General features: G+C 37.9%; 1 protein-coding gene across 2 annotated transcripts in view; it reads right to left on the bottom strand.

The window, feature by feature from the left end:
- Positions 1–18,117, bottom strand: part of MYOM1 (myomesin 1) — a 124,172-nt gene that overhangs the window by 92,501 nt on the left and 13,554 nt on the right. For both annotated transcript variants that reach the window (XM_010832718.1, XM_010832717.1), the window contains exons 3-5: positions 9,121–9,258; positions 5,758–6,007; positions 4,804–4,961 (exon numbers count right to left, since the gene is read on the bottom strand). In XM_010832718.1, coding sequence (XP_010831020.1) covers positions 4,804–4,961; positions 5,758–6,007; positions 9,121–9,258 — 546 coding nt within the window. The remainder of the gene's footprint in view (positions 1–4,803; positions 4,962–5,757; positions 6,008–9,120; positions 9,259–18,117) is intronic.

The following is an 18,117-nucleotide window of genomic DNA, read 5'->3' as shown; positions in this document are numbered from 1 at the left end:
AACTTGTGTTACACATTATTTCTAGAATAATACTCTTCATTTATGTATGTAAAATACCCACTTAATTTCCCCAAACAAATGTCTGTCTGGATACTAGGCTGAATTTGATAACAAGGGGTTACAGTGAAAGCTCTTTGGCACTGTAAAGTGCGGTCAAACAAAAGGACTTCACTCTCACTTTTCTTTGTCAGCAAACAATGCTGCCAAAATGATCTCTATCATGTTGAATCCCCTTCCCTCAAAAGCGTGGTTAGAATGCAACCTTATTGTTTTGAACAAACAGCCATTACTCACTTTAAAAACCAATTAGCTGAGAGCTAACTCTTCTATTAGCATAAAATTTGGATGTAAATAAGAAAAATCTAAAATAAAACCCCAAACCCTTATACTTCAAAAGTAATTATAAATAATTTTTAATATTTTAAATGCAGGTTGTTTTCCTACAATAATATGGCAGTGATTGCTAAATTTAAATACATTGTGAATAACTCTAATCTTGTAAAAAAATTCAATGCATTAATTCTACTATGGAATTTATGAATTCTCATAATTTGCAAAAATAAAATAAGACTTTTCCAAATCTCCAGACTGTTCCTAAAATACATTTCTCATACTATCTTATCCCTAGGTTTTGAACTATGATCATGTTCAATGACAAGTTTCTTTAAGTGTCTATTTATCTTCACACTATCCCTGAAGTGGCAATGACTTCAGGGATAATTTGAAGAATTTCAAATATGTATTTTAAGTGTCTTGCATGAGGATCTAATCCAGGTGCTAAGTTGCTCCAGTCGCATTCGACTCTTTGCAACCCTATGGATTGTAGCCCAGGATCCACATACAAATCTGAAAACAAGGGCACTGAGTGTGTGAACACATGAGTGTTATGTGATAATAACAATACATTGTTCTAGGAGTTGGTGTGAGGCTCCCTGAAGATTATATAATCCCAATTTCCACTGACAAAAATCAATCTAGACTTTGGGCTCAACATGCAATTAAATCTGGCTCTCTAAAAAAGGAGGGGGTACAACTAATTTAATTCTCTTTATTTTAAAGAGAACTTTTCTCCCCTATTTCATATAGCTTCTTACAATCTGACCAGGCAATGCGAGCATATGATCCAAGAATCAGAAAATATAGGGGTGCCCAGGGAACATTCTCTTTTCTCACACCTGTCTGCCTTCTGCCCAGCTTCTCCCCACAGCTTCTCTCCTTAGGTTCTTATATGTCCTTCCAGAGCTTCTTTATGCAAGTAATAAAGATACAAACAAATGCTTTTCTTCCCGTTTACAACAATATACTGCCTATTAACAAGTTATTATATAAATATAACCTATTAAATTAAACAACTGGTTTTTCACCACATATATATTTCTCCTTCCCTGTTGGCTAGCCCTCTTCTGCAACTAACTTTTCTGCTGCACCCAGGGCCAACAGGCTTCCTTCTGCTCTGAAGGTGAACTGGGAATAGGGCAGTGTTGCTCAGCATCTCTGCACCTGGCCGTGATGAGTGATGGTGATGAGTGATGGGCCCGCCTGTCAGTAAGTGCTCTCCAGGTACGCTCTAGACTCCATCCAGATTTAGTCAGTATGCAGGGGCTGGCTGAAGAGCAGCTGCAGCATGTTGATATCATTTGTTCAACCTCAGGGATTTCCATGGCCTCAGGGTGCCAGTGGAAACCTGGAACTGAACGTTCCTTGGAAAGGAGTCTTAGGGAGTCAGACCCAGGGCACACATGACTTTGAAAGATGTGGCTTAGGACCTAAAGGCTCAAGTGGAGACAGCACAACTGCCCGCAGCAGCATTGGAAACTTGTTTCTGTACTTGACCTTCTTCTATTCAGGAAGGTCATTCTCAGTGGTTTCTCTCATACTTGTACTCAGAGTCAGGCCCAGGAGGCTGCAGCTCGGTACCAAAGAGACATCAAGGCCAGCAAATTAATTACCGACATCTTGGTTCTCACTTGAGTTGTGGGTTCCCTGTTCATTGAGGGGGAGGATGCTCACTGAAGATTGTGTAATCTGGACCAGCAGCTTGCAAAGTAAATTAGAGCTTCATTCAAGGATTATTTTTTAAAAGGCAACACACGCAGGAAGGTATTAATATATTAATCCCACGTGAAATTTACTCCCAGAGGTGGATTTACCCTGAAGCTAGTGAAGTTGAAGTTGCAGGGTCTCTCATCAGCACAGGTCCCCTTATGGACTAATGCATGTGACTAACTTTATAACCTTTTTTATAAAGGATGCTCCTCAAATTGTATAACCCTCCTGCCCCACAAAACCTTGATCTGACCTTAGTTATTGCCAGAGCCAGTTCTTAGCTATCTGCTAGCTGATTGTCCAAATTTTTAGCTTTATCCAGGGGCAAACCTTGCTCGCTAAAGGAAGGTGAACTATTTTCTTAGTGGTCCACTGGTTCTTTTGTTTTCACATTTACTTCCCACTTGACTTGTAAGGCAACAGGGCTTTGTGTGAAGTGCTCTGATTCGTCCCTCCTGGAAGAGTTTCTGAACAGAATGGATTTGTGTTCTCCAAGCACCGAAGGGGGTGCAGGAACTAGAGAAGGCTTGTCCCAGTCAATGAAGAGCCTTCCAGTCCTTCCTGAGACAAATCTTGTCTCTGTGGTTTTGTCTTTGATTAAAATGAGCCCTGATGCCATACAATTCACATGTTAAGGAAATAAATATTTCAAAGCCAAACATGAAAGATTTGAGGGGTTAATCATACTCCCAGCCCCATTAGTGAGGATAACTAAAAACTGACAGTATTTCTATTTTTAAATATGACTGGAATTTTAAGAGTTGCCAAGTGTAGTCATCTCATATTTTTTCAGTGGAGTTTATATCTTTTTGTTTGTTTTTAAATTACTCCTTTTCCAGCCCAAAAACACCACGCGAGGAGTTCAACCTCCAGTGGAATTTAAGCTCTGCCTTTGTGGAACCTCATCACTCTGGCTTAGTGACACCATCAGTGGTACATGGCATGTTTATATTCTAGTGACTGTGTATCTCACAGAATAAGTAAATGCTTAAGAAATTCATATTTATCTCCTAGAGATCACTTTGTATTCTTTTGAAAGTCATCTTTAACTCTGATGTTTAAAAATCAGGAAAACAGAGATAAGACACTGTGTAATAAATATATCTACTTAAAGACTCCAAGTATTCATTTACCAGTAGTACATTTTAATTCATGAAACATGAGGAATTTTTTTACTCATCAAGTAATATTTCTTGGAGCTAAAAATTTGTTATTCTTTATGTATTTCTTTTTTTTTTTCCTACACCACACAACTTCTGGGATCTTAGCTCCTCAACCAGGGATCGAACCCCCATCCCTTATATTGGAAGGCAAAGTCTTAATCACTGGACTGCTGGGCAAGTCCCTCTTTATGAATTTCTACAGGAAAGTTTGAATTTTTTCTGAGGTAAAAAGTAATCCGTTTTCAAGAGGAAATGTCCCTTTTATAGGCCAATCTATGCAGCCCAATAGGCAGAGACAAAGGCAGGGGGTAAAGATGAACAGATTCCTAGCTTACTGTCAGTCGTGTCCAACACTTTCCAACCCCATGGACTGTATAGTCCAGAACACTGGAGCAGGTTGCCATTTCCTTCTCCAAGCGATCTTCCCAACGCAGGGATCGAACCCAGGTCTCCCGTATTGCAGGCAGATTCTTTACCAACTGAGCCACCAGGGAAGCCCAGCTTACTGTAGTATATTCATACTTTTAAAGCTTGGAAATTGATTTTTTTAAACTTCATTTTCATTGAAATATGTTCTTACACTTCTCATCTTTGTTTACTATAAGTTATTTGTCTTGGTAATAACAGAACTGGCTTTGTTTTTCATTCTCTCACTTTCAAACTCAAGAACCCTGGGAAACGTTTATGTACAAGAAAAACTGTATGTAAATCCAATTTGGTCACAGGCAGGTTGATATTATAGGTGAATTAAAAAAACAACAACAACAACTCACCACTTGCTCCTTAAGAATAACCTTAGGTAAGGGTTTATCTTGTCAGCCTCCGTTATGTAAGCCAGGTGTCCAAACAACATTAGAAATGACAGAAAAGGGAGAAGGAGCTGATGCCCTGTGGGCAACAGTGCCATTCTCTGCAGTGTTTATACTGCGACACAGGGCATTCACCACACCCCGAGGGTAAGAAAGCAGCATGCAAAACCCACATTGTAGAATAAGACGGAAAACACCTTTTAAAACTGGCTTACAATCCTCTTCAGATTCCTGCTCTCCATGGCAAACTGATTTCCATGACTGCTCTCCATGACAGTTCTGATTTTAGGGGTTACCAAGTCACTGACAATTGCAATGGGATATATAATGGGTGGAAAAAAGGGGAGCTTCTTCTTTATGGAATGAAAGTTTCTTCAGACCTCATATTAGAAATAGCTCCCCGTCCCATCCCCTTCTTTGTTTGGCTTTAGAAACTAGGACCTCAGCTCACATGAAGACTAGAGATGAAGCCCTCTGAGCTTTATCTCTCTAAAGGTGGCAGTGCTTTTCATCACAAAATGTTACCAAATAAATATGCTGACTAAATTTTAACACTTTATATAAGATAAAGACCCATTTGTATAAGAGGATGTATAAATTATAATGGATGCAAAATCATTCTTCCTTCCATGCATGTATTCTTTCTTCACTATTTAAAAAAATTTACTCGAACTTACAGATGCTTTCACTGACTCTTGCATGTTCATAAATCCACATGTTTTCACAGGATTTAAAATTAATTTGAGTAATCAATTCTATGAGAAGCTTTCAAAAAGATAGCGTACCATGTGAGACGAGGTTCTGGCCAGCCAGCTACAGAGCAGTGTAATTTTACATTTTCTTTCTCCCAAACAGTATGGGAACGAGGTTTAATGACAAATTCAGGAGCATGGAGAAGATTATCTTCATTCAACTTTTTATGAAATGCCTCAGTTTCTTCTAACTGAAAAAAATTATCAAGACATGAAATCAAAGTAACATGTGCTACAAAAATGAAATGTAGAAATCAAAATGATCATTTTTTCATTTGGAGTCTTAGCCTGGTATTTGGAACAAATGAACTCCCCTCATCCCTTTAAAAAATAGACATATCACTTAATTTTTAACATTCTAAGCCTGAGCAACATATTGTACTTTCCAAAGGTGGATTTCTTAAGGTCCTCAAGAACTTTAATTTCTGTAGAACCTAAAATTTCACAGAATTTAAAACTATGAAATCTGTCTTTCTTTGAACTATACATTTTGGTGTCTTTTCCCCTTTTTTCTTAGTTGTTTCTCCACAAGACCACACATTTCTTCATTTGAAACTAATCTATATTACACACAGGCACAGTGTTACATGCATTTCTACTTTTTTAAGATTAATTTTTATTGGAGTATAGTTGATTTACAGTGCTGTATTAGTTGCTGCTGCACCAGCAAAATGAATCAGCTATACACATACATGTAAACACTCTTAGATTCTATTCCCATATAGATCATTACAGAGTATTAAGTAGGGTTCCCTGTGCTTTACAGTAGGTCCTTATTAGCTTCTCCATCCACAGGATTCTCCAGGCAAGAATACTGGTGTGGGTTGCCATGCCCTCCTCCAGGGGATCTTCCCAACCCAGGGATTGAACCCAGGTCTCCTGCATTGCAGACAGATTCTTTACCGTCTGATCCACCAGGGAAGCCCATTTTATATGTAGTGGTGGCACTTATACTTTTTTAAGTTATGTTAAATTGTCTTTTCTTACCGTTTTTTTCAGTGACAGGTGATCTGCCTTTTCTCGAATGGCAACTTTCCTTGACTTCTTCTCAAAGGCCTCTTCCTGGTGAAGCGTGGACATGGACTGCTTAGATACAGAGGACTGCTTAGATACAGAGGACTGCTTGCTGGCTGTTACTCCTTCCTCACTAGCAAGGAGATTCCTCTGGGCTATGTAAGCAGCAGCTTCTTTAATTCTTTGCTCTTCCGTGTCTGTAATTCCACTGACATGCACTTGGCTAAAATAAAGTAACAGCAAAATACGGTTATTGTGGATGTCAGTGATAAGACTGCCCAATTTCACCAAGTTCAAAGCACCAGACCTAAGATGTTGTACACTGTGCCTAAGGAAAACCTGACGTACAAAACACTGGCCCGTAGGAGCTAACTCTTCACACATGGACGTGACCGTCACCTTAACAAATGATAACGGCGATAGTAATACCTATTATGGCCTGGGTGCTCTGCCAAGTGCTTTTTGCATAAATTATCTCATTTTCCCCCACAACAACCCTTTGAAATAAATAGTATCCTTTCTACTTTAGACATCTGGTAACATGGCACAGAGAAGTAAGATAATTTGCCCAACATCATTTCTTTGGTTTCCTTGGTGTGTTTAAACACAGTTTAGTCTGTAATAAAATATTAATTTATGACTTCCTTCTAGAAAAGACAGCATTGTAAAATGACAGACAGTTGTGTGACTGGGATCCTGATTTATGACTAGTGTGCTTTATCTGGATTCTGTAACTCAGATGACGGAATGCATTACCCAGAGCTGCTGCACGCATAAATAAGCTATAAATGTATGTGTGATCCTTATGCCTAGCAGTTTCCTTTCCAAAATAATAAAGGTTATGAGGGACTTCCCTGGTGTACAGTGGATAAGAATCAGCCTGCCAATGCAGGGGACATGGGTTTGACCCCTGGTCCAGGAAGATCCCACATGCCACAGGACATGGAGGTTGGGCGTGGGGAAGAGGGCGACAACTGCAATTAGGAAAACTCAAGTACACTTAAAAATATATTTTTGACCCAGAACAGCAGGGACATTTGCCTTTAAGTAAGTGCATATGTGCATGTCAGCAATAACCCTGCTATAATCTAGGTATAAGAGCAAGAATATGATGCTAACATCAAAAACACACTACTGAACATTTTAAATAAATTTAAAACCTTTCCAATCCTCTATCTCAATTTAAAACCTGTCGCTGACATAAAGTTAGCTCTACTTAGACCGTGCATGTGTGCCAAGTCGCTTCAGTCGTCTTTGACTCTCTGCGACCCTATGAACTATAGCCCACCAGGCTCCTCTGTCCAGGCGAGAATACTGGAGTGGGTTGCTGTGCCCTCCTTCAGGGGATCTTCCCAACCAGGGATCAAACCCATGTCTTTTATGTCTCCTGCATTGACAGCCGGGATCTTTACCACTAGTGTCACCTGGGAAGCCCTACCTAGACTATAAGAAGTGGAATTTTCAAGTGCCATCCAGAAGAAATCGTATTCTCCAAAAATGTACTATATTTGCATTTGCCAGCCCTAGGAGAACTCTCGGCTCAACCGTTACAAGTGCCTTGATTTCCTTGTACAAAAAAATTGACATACTAATACCTCTCCAGAGCTGAATGGAGGACTTAGAAGGATGGTTTATATATAAAGCACTTACAATGATTTCCAGCAAACAACACGTACTCAACAAACGTTCATTACTCTCCTGTTCTCTTAGATGTTAATGAACATCATTATGAAGTGTTGTCTTCATAGTAATAGAATATAGGAGATGGCTCCATATAAAAAATGAAGAACTGGAAATAAAACCTAGAATATAAATTTTTAATTCAAACTTTCATTTATCACAGCTTATTCTGTAAATAATTTCTTGACACTGGTCTGGAGGGAACAAAATAGTTTGGTGAGAAAAGGGCAGGAAGAAGCTGGAGAGAGTGAGAAGCTTCAAAATGTGCCCACACAGGTGGAGAGTCATGTCATATAGGTTAATGCTAAGCTGACATGACTTTTAAATGATTTTTTTTAAAACACAAAATTAAATATTTTTCTCCTCCAACCTAGTAATCTCCTAAAAGGAATATGAGTGCCATTAAACCAACTGTGAGGAAGCTGAGTCTGGGCAAGCATACTTCACAATATAAGCCTGTTTGTCTATAAAGTTCAGTTTGAAAAATCAAAGATATAAAATAAAAAGCTAAAAATAGAATATTGTTTATCCCTTTCCTAAGTAGGTTTGCAGCAATTATGACATCAGCCTCTGAAACAACTGGGAAAGGAACCATCAAAAAGCGATGGGAAGAGAAAATGCAGGGAAACAGAAGTAGGTCACCAAAAATTACAACCGAGTTATTGCCTACTGATTTTCCTGATAGCTTTTGCCCGGAGAGGGCGACCTCGTTTTGAACATCACATTAGCTTTGTGAATAATCAAAGGAAAATAAACAGGAAAGGCTCAGAAAGTTTCTGTTAAACTTTAACTTGGTGTCTTAGACAAGTCTCCTTTCAAGATTTCTTTGTATATATTATCATTCAAAACTGTTTATATTATAAACAGAAATTTGGCATTACACAGACTTGTGACTTAGTGATTATTTTGTTTGAATTTTATCTCAAAATAAATAGTAATCTATTTTTTATTTAACAAATATAAGCCAGGCATTCAAGCTATGCCCGCAATGCTTTTAGTTAGTCTATGTTATCTAAGGATTTTTTTCTTCCTAATGAATAATAATTAAAACCACACTGGCAACCAACCTACCTAAATGTATCATTTGATTTTTTTCTTTTAGTTCACCCAATATTTTATAGTTTTAACCTTTCTTTGTGCCCTAACTATAGCAACTGTATATAGTGTCCAATCACTAGCATCCAATACTCTGCTTCTAGTTTCAACTAGTTACCTAATTAGAAATAAGCCTCTAATCATAATCTCTGTTGTCATACAGCCATCCTATGTGATGGCAAACATTTTTACAATGATCACATCTCCCACTATGCACAGTTCCAAGGTTCTCAGACCTTTCTCAACCAGTACAAAGTAAATGCTCAATAAATGATAGCTGATATTACTACCTGAAAACATTTATTCCCCACTTCTTTTTAAAAATAATTAACAATTACTTAACTTGTCTGCACTAGGTCTTAGTTGCAGTATGCAGGATCCCCGATCTTCACTGTGGCATGTAAACTCTTAGCTGCAGCATGTGAGAGTTAGTCCCTTGACCAGGGATCAAACCCATGCCCTCTGCATTGGGAGCATGGAGTCTTAATTTTAAACAGTTCCACTAGGGGAGTCTCTCTCCACTTTCTAAAAATCAGATCCAGGGAGAGAATTCATACGTACCGTCCTGAAAAAATAGGCACCATGTAGTCACTTGGCAGATTTTCTTTCTCCTCTCCAGAAAGAAGGCTCTTCTTGGCTCTCTTTGTTTGGGGGCTCAACTTGGATGAATAATCTAACATCAGACTGGAATCTGTAAGTCTGACAACAAACACCCTAATGTTAGTCAATAATTTAAAAAATGTTTAGAAGTTTTAAATTTAGGAGTGTTGCGTAGACTCCTAGATGGCTAATGTTATAATTATCTTCTATCTTTAGAACTAAAATAGAGTGAAAATGACCTCACATAATGCACTCTATCCAGACATAAGAAAAATAGGTCTGTGGTAATTTCATGGCTTTTTCTCATTAAAGTTTCAGGGGAAAGCAGCTGTGCTTTGGTAATGTTTCCGGATACCCTTTGCTGTTAAGTTTACGTTGGAAATGTAGGCAGCCTACATGAATGGGTTGGATACATTGTGCATCCAAATGCTTTCAGAGGATTGATAAACAAAAATAAAGCAAATTTTCTGTATCAAGAGCCCAGGCAATTCTGAAGCAGGGCCTTGAGGTTGAACTTCAGGTTTTTGTATAATGTAGCAGACTCCATTTGAAAGAACATTGAGCTCATTAAACAACAGAATTAATATGTTTTAGATGAATACACAGCATCAAGTGACTCGGAAAATTACAGATTTGATAAAGAACCTTTTAATAATGCTGTAGTACACACAAAAATCCACCCATGCACACTGGTGCCAGTGGTGCTTGGAGGCAGCTATTGTTCTAATAAACCAAAAAATGCATTACAGTGGGAAACAAGGCAACTGAGATTGCACCTAGAGAAAAGGACTGATGACATTAAAAGTACAGTCTTAATCTATATAGTTCTTGGACGAAATGAAATACATTTTCATTCAAATGCAGAATTTGGCTTAAATTTCAGGAGACTGTGGACTCTCTGAAGTCAATCCATGGACTCAGGTGAAAGGTCTCTCGTCTCCATTGTAATGACAGAAAGTCACAACAAGAAATCATACAGAAACTCTCTGTATGACCCTTGCAATTTTTCTATAGACTTGAATTGATTCTGAAATTGAAAATTAATATTAAAAAGATCTCTAATATATGGAATCTAGAAAGATGGTAGGGATGATCCTATGCACACGACAGCAAAGGACACGCACATAAAGGACAGAATTTTGGACACAGTGGGGAAAGGAGAGGATGGGAGGATTTGAGAGAATAGCATTGAAACATATATGTTACCATATGTAAAACAGATAGCCAGGAGAGTTTGCTGTACGATGCAGGGAACCCAAGGCTAGTGCTCTGTGACAACCTAGAGGGTTGGGGTGGGGAAGGAGGTAGGAGGGAGGTTCAAGAGGGAAGGGATATATACCTATGGCTGACTCATGTTGATGTATGACAGAAACCATCACAATATTGTATAGCAATTACCCTCCAGTTAAAAATAAAATAATTTTTTTTTTTAAAAAAAGGTCCCTAGCGTCAAGAAAATTTGAAAAGAAAATGAAGCATGTGAATGGTGTGGCAAGGAAAAACCAAGCTGCCCAGTTAAAACAGAAAAAACCTTCCAGAGTCCAAACCTTGATTGTTTCTCAATCTTTAAAAAACATTAGGAAAAGCAGGGATTACTTAGATCAAAAGAAGACAGTGCATATACATAGTACAGAATGGATACACAATAATGCAAATAAACTTATCCTCTGCGAAGCAAGCAACGCAGAACTCTGGGGCTTCTAGGAAGCCCTGGGAGTACAGTGGTTCTGGGCCTGGGAGTATAGGGTGAGCTACAGGCTTCAATTCCTGGAGTGGAAGGGTAGCATGGAAATGACAGACCTCTTCCTCCCCCACTAACCACCTCTCCCCCAGGGTGAATATATAGCTCTTGTTCTATGATGAGCATTAACACTAAAGGTTAGAACCTTGAATTCAAGCTTGTGGATTGGTTACCAGTTGGAAGGCTTAATGAAATTTGTTCTTGGGTGGCTGTTCCAAGCAACAGCAAAATGATTGCATTCTAAACCCTTAGTGAGTTACAAAGTACAGGCTGTGCTAATACAGGTCTAAGTTTAAAGTGGTATTTTCCATCACTCCTTTAATTCCATTACTATACAAAATAAAATTAATTATGGAGTTTGAGCTTCTTTTTTCCTATTTATAGAACATTTGGATTTTCTAATTTTTCTCATTTCTCTATTTTTGCTCTTTTTACTATTTATTTCCATTCTACTGTCTACACTCATATCCTCATGAGCATATTTCCAAGGTTTGCTTATATTAAAAGGGGACATATGTATAACTACGGTTGATTCATGCTGATGTTTGACAGAAAACAACAAAATTCTGTAAATCAATTATCCTTCAATTAAAAAATAAAAGTCATGATTTGTCCTTCTTTTTGTTGTATTGTTGTTCCTTTTTTTTTCAGTCATTTTTTTCCTTTAAGATAAATCTTTCAAACGAAGCATTTGTTACATACAATGTGCCAGAATGTGATTATTCTATTCTCACAGGTAAATCACAGCAGACAATTTTTAATAGTTGAACTTTATGGTAAAGATTTATGGAACTATCATTAGTTTTTATGTCATATTTCATTTGGAACAAAAGACCTTATAAAAGGACTGTGGTTTTACATATTATATAGTATTATTTAGAAAACCCAAAGTACTTAGAAGATATCAAACATTTCCTGTGCTCGCTAAAGTTTCTTCAAGCTAACAAGAAGAGTGTATTTAGGATTAAATGTTAAAATACTGTGCTAACAGACTATTTGGCAATGTTAAGTCATTTATCAAAGATGTCTGAGAAGACATCTTCATCTGATTGAGTTTAAAACTCAATGAAGTTTTAAGAAACTGACTATGCAATAATTGTGTAACTAATTATGTGAAGAAAAGCCATCAATTGTCTCTTTTGTTATGACCCAAGAACACAGAAACCTAACATCTTACTCTATCAAATTTTAAAGTCAAATAATGTTTTTAAAGGAGTTCAATAGAAAATGTAAAATTTAAATTTCTTTTTTAAATTTGAATTTCTTTGAAGTTACATCAAAGAGCTAAATAAAGGCTTGCTAACCTCTTGGGCTTTTAGTTGCATCTAAATTTTGAAAATAATCCTGTCTCAAAAGCCAGTTTCTGAGTAGACACTTAAAGTTTGGTATGTATGGATCAATGTGGTCTTTTAACTATTAAAACTATATTTAATGTTCTTTACATCTTAAATTTTGATTCTTTCTGAATTTCAATTTATAAAGGCAGTGAAAATAAGCTATTGTGTTTAGTTGCTAAGTCGTGTCTGACTCTGCGACCCTATGAACCGTAGCCCTCCAGGCTCCTCTGTTCTTGGGACTTCCCAGGCAAGAATACTCCAGTGGGTTGTCATTTCCTTCTCCAGGGGATCTTCCTGACCCAGGGATCAAACCCATGTCTCCTGCATTGGCAGGTGGATTCTTTACCACTGAGCCACCTGGGAAGTCCCTGAAACTAAGGTAAGTTTTGAAACTATATGTGAGGATTGATTTGTGTGTGCACGTGCACCCACGCATCTGTAACTGTGTCTAGGTACATCTACCTGTACTCTACTACTAATTGTGGTATGTCCTCTGTTAATATGCCTAAAGTTAGTAGAATTTAAGGATATATCATGGTTTGTTTGACATCATCACATCTATGACCAGCAGCACCGCAGAGAAGGGATGTAGCCCAGGAGAAAGCTCTCTCTAGAAATGTTCCAGGGACTCAGAAATAAACTTGCATTTCATCCAGTTCAAATACTGAACATCAACAACATAACCTTCTGCTTGTACAACTTCATAATTATTCTTGACAGGAAAAGAAAGAACAAAACTACTATAGAATCACTGGACTGGAAGAGATCTCAGGGACATTTACACCACCCTCCTTGCATTATAGATGTAGAAGACCTAGAGTGTCTTTATAACTTGCCCAGGCTCACCCAGCAAGTTGGTAGGTGAACTAGGACCAGCACCCATGTGGGTTAGTGTTCTTTCCTCTATACCAGTGGCCTTCAACTTCGTGTCTGAGCCTTCTCGATCCAAACATGTTTGATCATGTCACCTATATATGTCTGTCTATTTATAAATTTTATACATATACTGCTGAATAAATATTCTCATTTTATGAAATTTCAACCAATACAAAAATGTTCAGGGCCAAATTTAATCTTTTTAAAGACAGAAGTGCTAATATATCTTCCTACACTTCCTTGGCTTGCCTTCATGGACTCCCCACTTCGGAAACCACAACAACATACATAACATGCCAATAATGACTCTGATGTTGATTAGCTGTTTCTGAATTTATTCACATCTAGCAAAAAGTCGAATGCGACTGAGTGAGTAAGCACAGCACAAAACATAGAGGTTACAAAATCATCACAGTCCAATTAGAAATAAAGCATTAAGAAACTCATTAAACTTTACATGAGGTCAAATGCTAGCTCTTCAAAGTCATGTTTATAGTCATCGTAATTTCACATAATTGTGAAAAATTGTCCTAGTTCCTCAGGATGAGTAACTATGCCTGGTTATGTTAAGTATGGATCTACTAAATGGCTATATTACTTTCTGAAAAAATTATGACAACTTATCAGCATGTTCTAGAAAAAAATGATGAGCTGGTAGGCTTTGTCTTTTGCTGACACTGCTCCCAAACCCAGCACCACCCACCCACAAATGCTCATGATTACATTACATTATTGATTTCCTTCTCTATCTGTCCCACTCCTGTGACTATTCAAGGAGAGGGATGGCCTAAAAGTTAGATTTATATCCTCAGCACTGTGTCCAGTGCCTGACAGTGTTCAGTAAGTGTTTATTGAATGAGGTGAAATCAAGATTCAACCTCCTGTAACCATACCCTATCTCTATGATTCTCAACTCTGACTTCATATCAGAATCAGCTGAGGAGCTAGTAAGAATGACCAATGCAGAGATGGGACTTCCAGTATGGTGGAGTGAATAGTTCAGCAGTTTCTCTCTCCAAAAAAGCAGTGATAAACCTGGATACAATTGTCAAAACCAACCCATTCAGGCCTCTGAAAATCAAGTACAGGCACACACTACACCGACACGTGGCTATTCATGAAAAGATACTGAGCTTCAAGTCTGAATAGTGGGAGTCTGTGTGACATGTCTAGTTCTTTCCCACCCACCCCCAGCTCAGTCTATAAAGTAGTTCTACTAAGGTGGGAAAAGGTGAGACACTCTTAATATTCACTGTCAGAGGGGCTGATTTGGAGCAGAGCATGATAAACCTCCACAACCAGCAACACTGTGAGTAACGGTAGCCATCTAAGTAGCAAATAAACAGGGGAAGACCAGCAGCTCAGTCAGTCCTAGGATACAGTCATGGCTGGAACAAGCAGCAGATGGGCAGATCACTCAGAGAGATAACAGGAAGATTTGAAAAATAAGACCACCATGGGGGCCTTCGTAAGCTCTCTCCATGTGATTAAGTAGAAAAAACTGGAAAGGACTCAGGTTATCCACATATGATTGGCTGACTGTAAGCCTGTGTGTGTGGAGAAGAGACAAGGAAGTCTCAGTTCAGTTCAGTTCAGTCGCTCAGTCATGTCCAACTCTTTGCGACCCCATGAATCGCAGCATGCCAGGCCTCATGGATTTCACTCGAAAACAAATCCAGGGCATATACATTTTAAAATGACCTGGACTTCAAATATGCTCCCCAACATACACACTCAGACACACAGATCTATTGCCAGAGGATGGAAGCTTTACTGTCTTGAGATGTTTGAGCACAGATGTTTGACCATTCACTGACTGGTCATTAATCTATGCAAATATCAAGTGATCCCTATGAATTCAGGCTTAAAAATAAGAACAATAATTTTTTTAAACACTAAACAAAGACATCAGCAGTAACAGTGCTGGGTAAACAGAGTCTATAAATATGTTTAGGCAAGTAATTAAACAAAACACAGCAGCAACACATTTGGGGAAAATTCAGAATCCAGAATTATTACAATATGTTATCTATTATGCCCTATTTTCAACAACAAAATAATTATGAGACATGAGAAGAAATAGGAGAGTGTGATGCATGCTAGAAGAAAAAAAGCAGTAAATAAAAATTGTCTCCAAGTGCACCCTGATATTGGATTTAGCAGACAAAGACTTCAAAACAGTAATTAGAAATATGTTCAAAAATAAGGAACTATATTCAAAGGCTAATTAAGGAAACCATGTTTAAATAATTAAAGGGAAGTATTATAATAATGACTCAAAAAGAAAGAATGTCAACAAAAAGATAGGAATTGTAAAATAAGGTCAAATGGATATTCTGGAGTTTAAAAGTACAATAACGTAAATGAAAAAGTTATTAAAGGGACCCAAAAGGTTTTATATAAAATAATAAAATAATCAGGTAAGCTGAAGATAGAAACTATCTAATCTAAAGAAAAAAATAAACAGAAAAAGAATGAAGAAAAAATATGTTGTCAGACAACATCAAATATACCACTATATGAGTAAAGGTAGTATCAGAAAGAGGAGAAAGAGAGAAAGGGCAGGAAAAGATATTTAAAGAAATAATGGTTTCAGTTCAGTTCAGTTCAGTCGCTCAGTCGTGTCCGACTCTTTGCAACCCCATGAACTGCAGCATGCCAGGCCTCCCTGTCCATCACCAACTCCCAGAGTTCACTCAAACTCATGTCCATTGAGTCAGTGATGCCATCCAGCCATCTCATCCTCTGTCGTTCCCTTTTCCTCCTGCCCCTAATTCCTCCCAGCGTCAGAGTCTTTTCCAATGAGTCAACCCTTCGCATGAGGTGGCCAAAGTATTGGAGTTTCAGCTTTAGCATCATTCCTTCCAAAGAACCCCCAGGACTGATCTCCTTTAGAATGGACTGGTTGGATCTCCTTGCAGTCCAAGGGACTCTCAAGAGTCTTCTCCAACACCACGACTCAAAAACATCAATTCTTTGGCGCTCAGCCTTCTTCACAGTCCAACTCTCACATCCATACATGATCAGTGGAAAAACCATAGCCTTGACTAGACGGACCTTTGTTGGCAAAGTAATATCTCTGCTTTTTAATATGCTGCCTAGGTTAGTCATAACTTTCTTTCCAAGAAGTTAAGCGTCTTTTAATTTCATGGCGGCAATCACCATTTGCAGAGATTTTGGAGCCCTAAAAATAAAGTCTGACACTGTTTCCACTGTTTCCCCATCTATTTCCCATGAAGTGATGGGACCAGATGCCATGATCTTCGTTTTCTGAGTGTTGAGCTTCAAGCCAACTTTTCCACTCTCCTCTTTCACTTTCATTAAGAGGCTTTTTAGTTCCTCTTCACTTTCTGCCATAAGGGTGGTGTCATCTGCATATCTGAGGTTATTTATATTTCTCCTGGCAATCTTGATTCCAGCTTGTGCTTCTTCCAGCCCAGTGTTTCTCATGATGTACTCTGCATATAAGTTAAATAAACACGGTGACAATATACAGCCTTGATGTACTCCTTTTCCTACTTGGAACCAGTCTGTTGTTCCATGTCCAGTTCTAACTGTTGCTTTCTTAAAATTGCCCAAATTTGTGTAAAAATAGTACTCTGTGAATCCAAGATGCTCAACAAACCCAAGTATGATACTCCCAAAGAGATACACATGTAGACATATCATAGTCAAACTGTTGAAAGCCAAAGCCAGAGAGAAAACTAGAAAGTAGCAAGAGTAAAATGATTCATCACGTACAAGGGAACAAGGTATTAACGACTGATTTCACATCAGAAACTATACATCCCAGAATACATTTGTATGACATATTTAAGTGCTGGGGAAAAACTAAATCAAGAGTTTTATATCCAGCAAAACCACTACTCAAAACTGAAAACAAAGTAAAGACATTGACAAAGAGAGAATTCATTGCTAGCAGACCTGCCTTACAAGAAATGCTAAAGCAAATCTCTCATATATCACAAGAAAACATGAAAAATGCATTTATGCCCCAAAATTAGATGACTTAAATGAAATGGAAAAATTCCCATAAAGATTTAAATAACCAACACTAACTCAAGAAGAAATTAAAAATAATAACAGATCAATAACAAATAAGGAAATTGAATTAGTAATTTATCTATGCACAAGGACTTCCCTGCTGGTACACGGGTTAAGAATCTGCCTTGCAATGCTGCTGCTGCTGCTAAGTCACTTCAGTTGTGTCTGACTCTGTGCGACCCCATAGACGGCAGCCTTGCAATGCAGGGAGCCCAGATTCCATCCCTAGTCAGGGAACTAAGATCTCACATGCTGTGGAGCAACTAATCCCACATAGTAGAGAGCCCATGTACCACAACTAAGACCCAACACAGCCAAATAAATAAATATTTTTTTAAATCCATGCACAATGATAGCCCAGGCCTAAATGGTTTCATTGACAAATTACATGAACTATTTAAAGAAGAAACAAACCAATCATTTCCATATTAAAAAAAAAAAACAAAAAAACAGAAGAGAAGGAAACACTTCCCAACTTTTTCTGTAAGGCCAGTTATTACCTGATATCAAAGCCAAAGATATTATAATTTTTTAAAAAACTACAAACCAATATCCCTCATACACATAGGCACAAAAATCCTTCACAAAATATCAGTAAACTGAATCCAGCAACATATAAAACCAAGCAGAATTTAGCCCAGGGATGCAAGGTTGATTTAATATCTGAAAATCAATTAGTGTAATACACCATATTAATAGAATAAAGAACAAAAACCACATTATCATCTCAAGAGGTGCAAAAAATTTTTGACAAAATTCAGCTTTCTTGCATGTTAAAAAATTCTCAACTAAATAGGAATAGAAGGGAACTTCCTCAATCTGATAAAGGCCATCTGTGAAAAATCTATAACTAATATCATCAGATCAGATCAGATCAGAGTAGTTGCTCAGTCGTGTCCGACTCTTTGCAACCCCATGAATCGCAGCATGCCAGGCCTCCCTGTCCATCACCAACTCCTG

The sequence above is a fragment of the Bison bison genome, unplaced genomic scaffold (assembly GCF_000754665.1).
Source record: "Bison bison bison isolate TAMUID 2011002044 unplaced genomic scaffold, Bison_UMD1.0 scf7180017862158, whole genome shotgun sequence".
Taxonomy (NCBI): Eukaryota; Metazoa; Chordata; class Mammalia; order Artiodactyla; family Bovidae; genus Bison; species Bison bison.
Note: the sequence above shows the minus strand (reverse complement) of the source record. Positions and strands in the feature narration are given on the sequence as shown.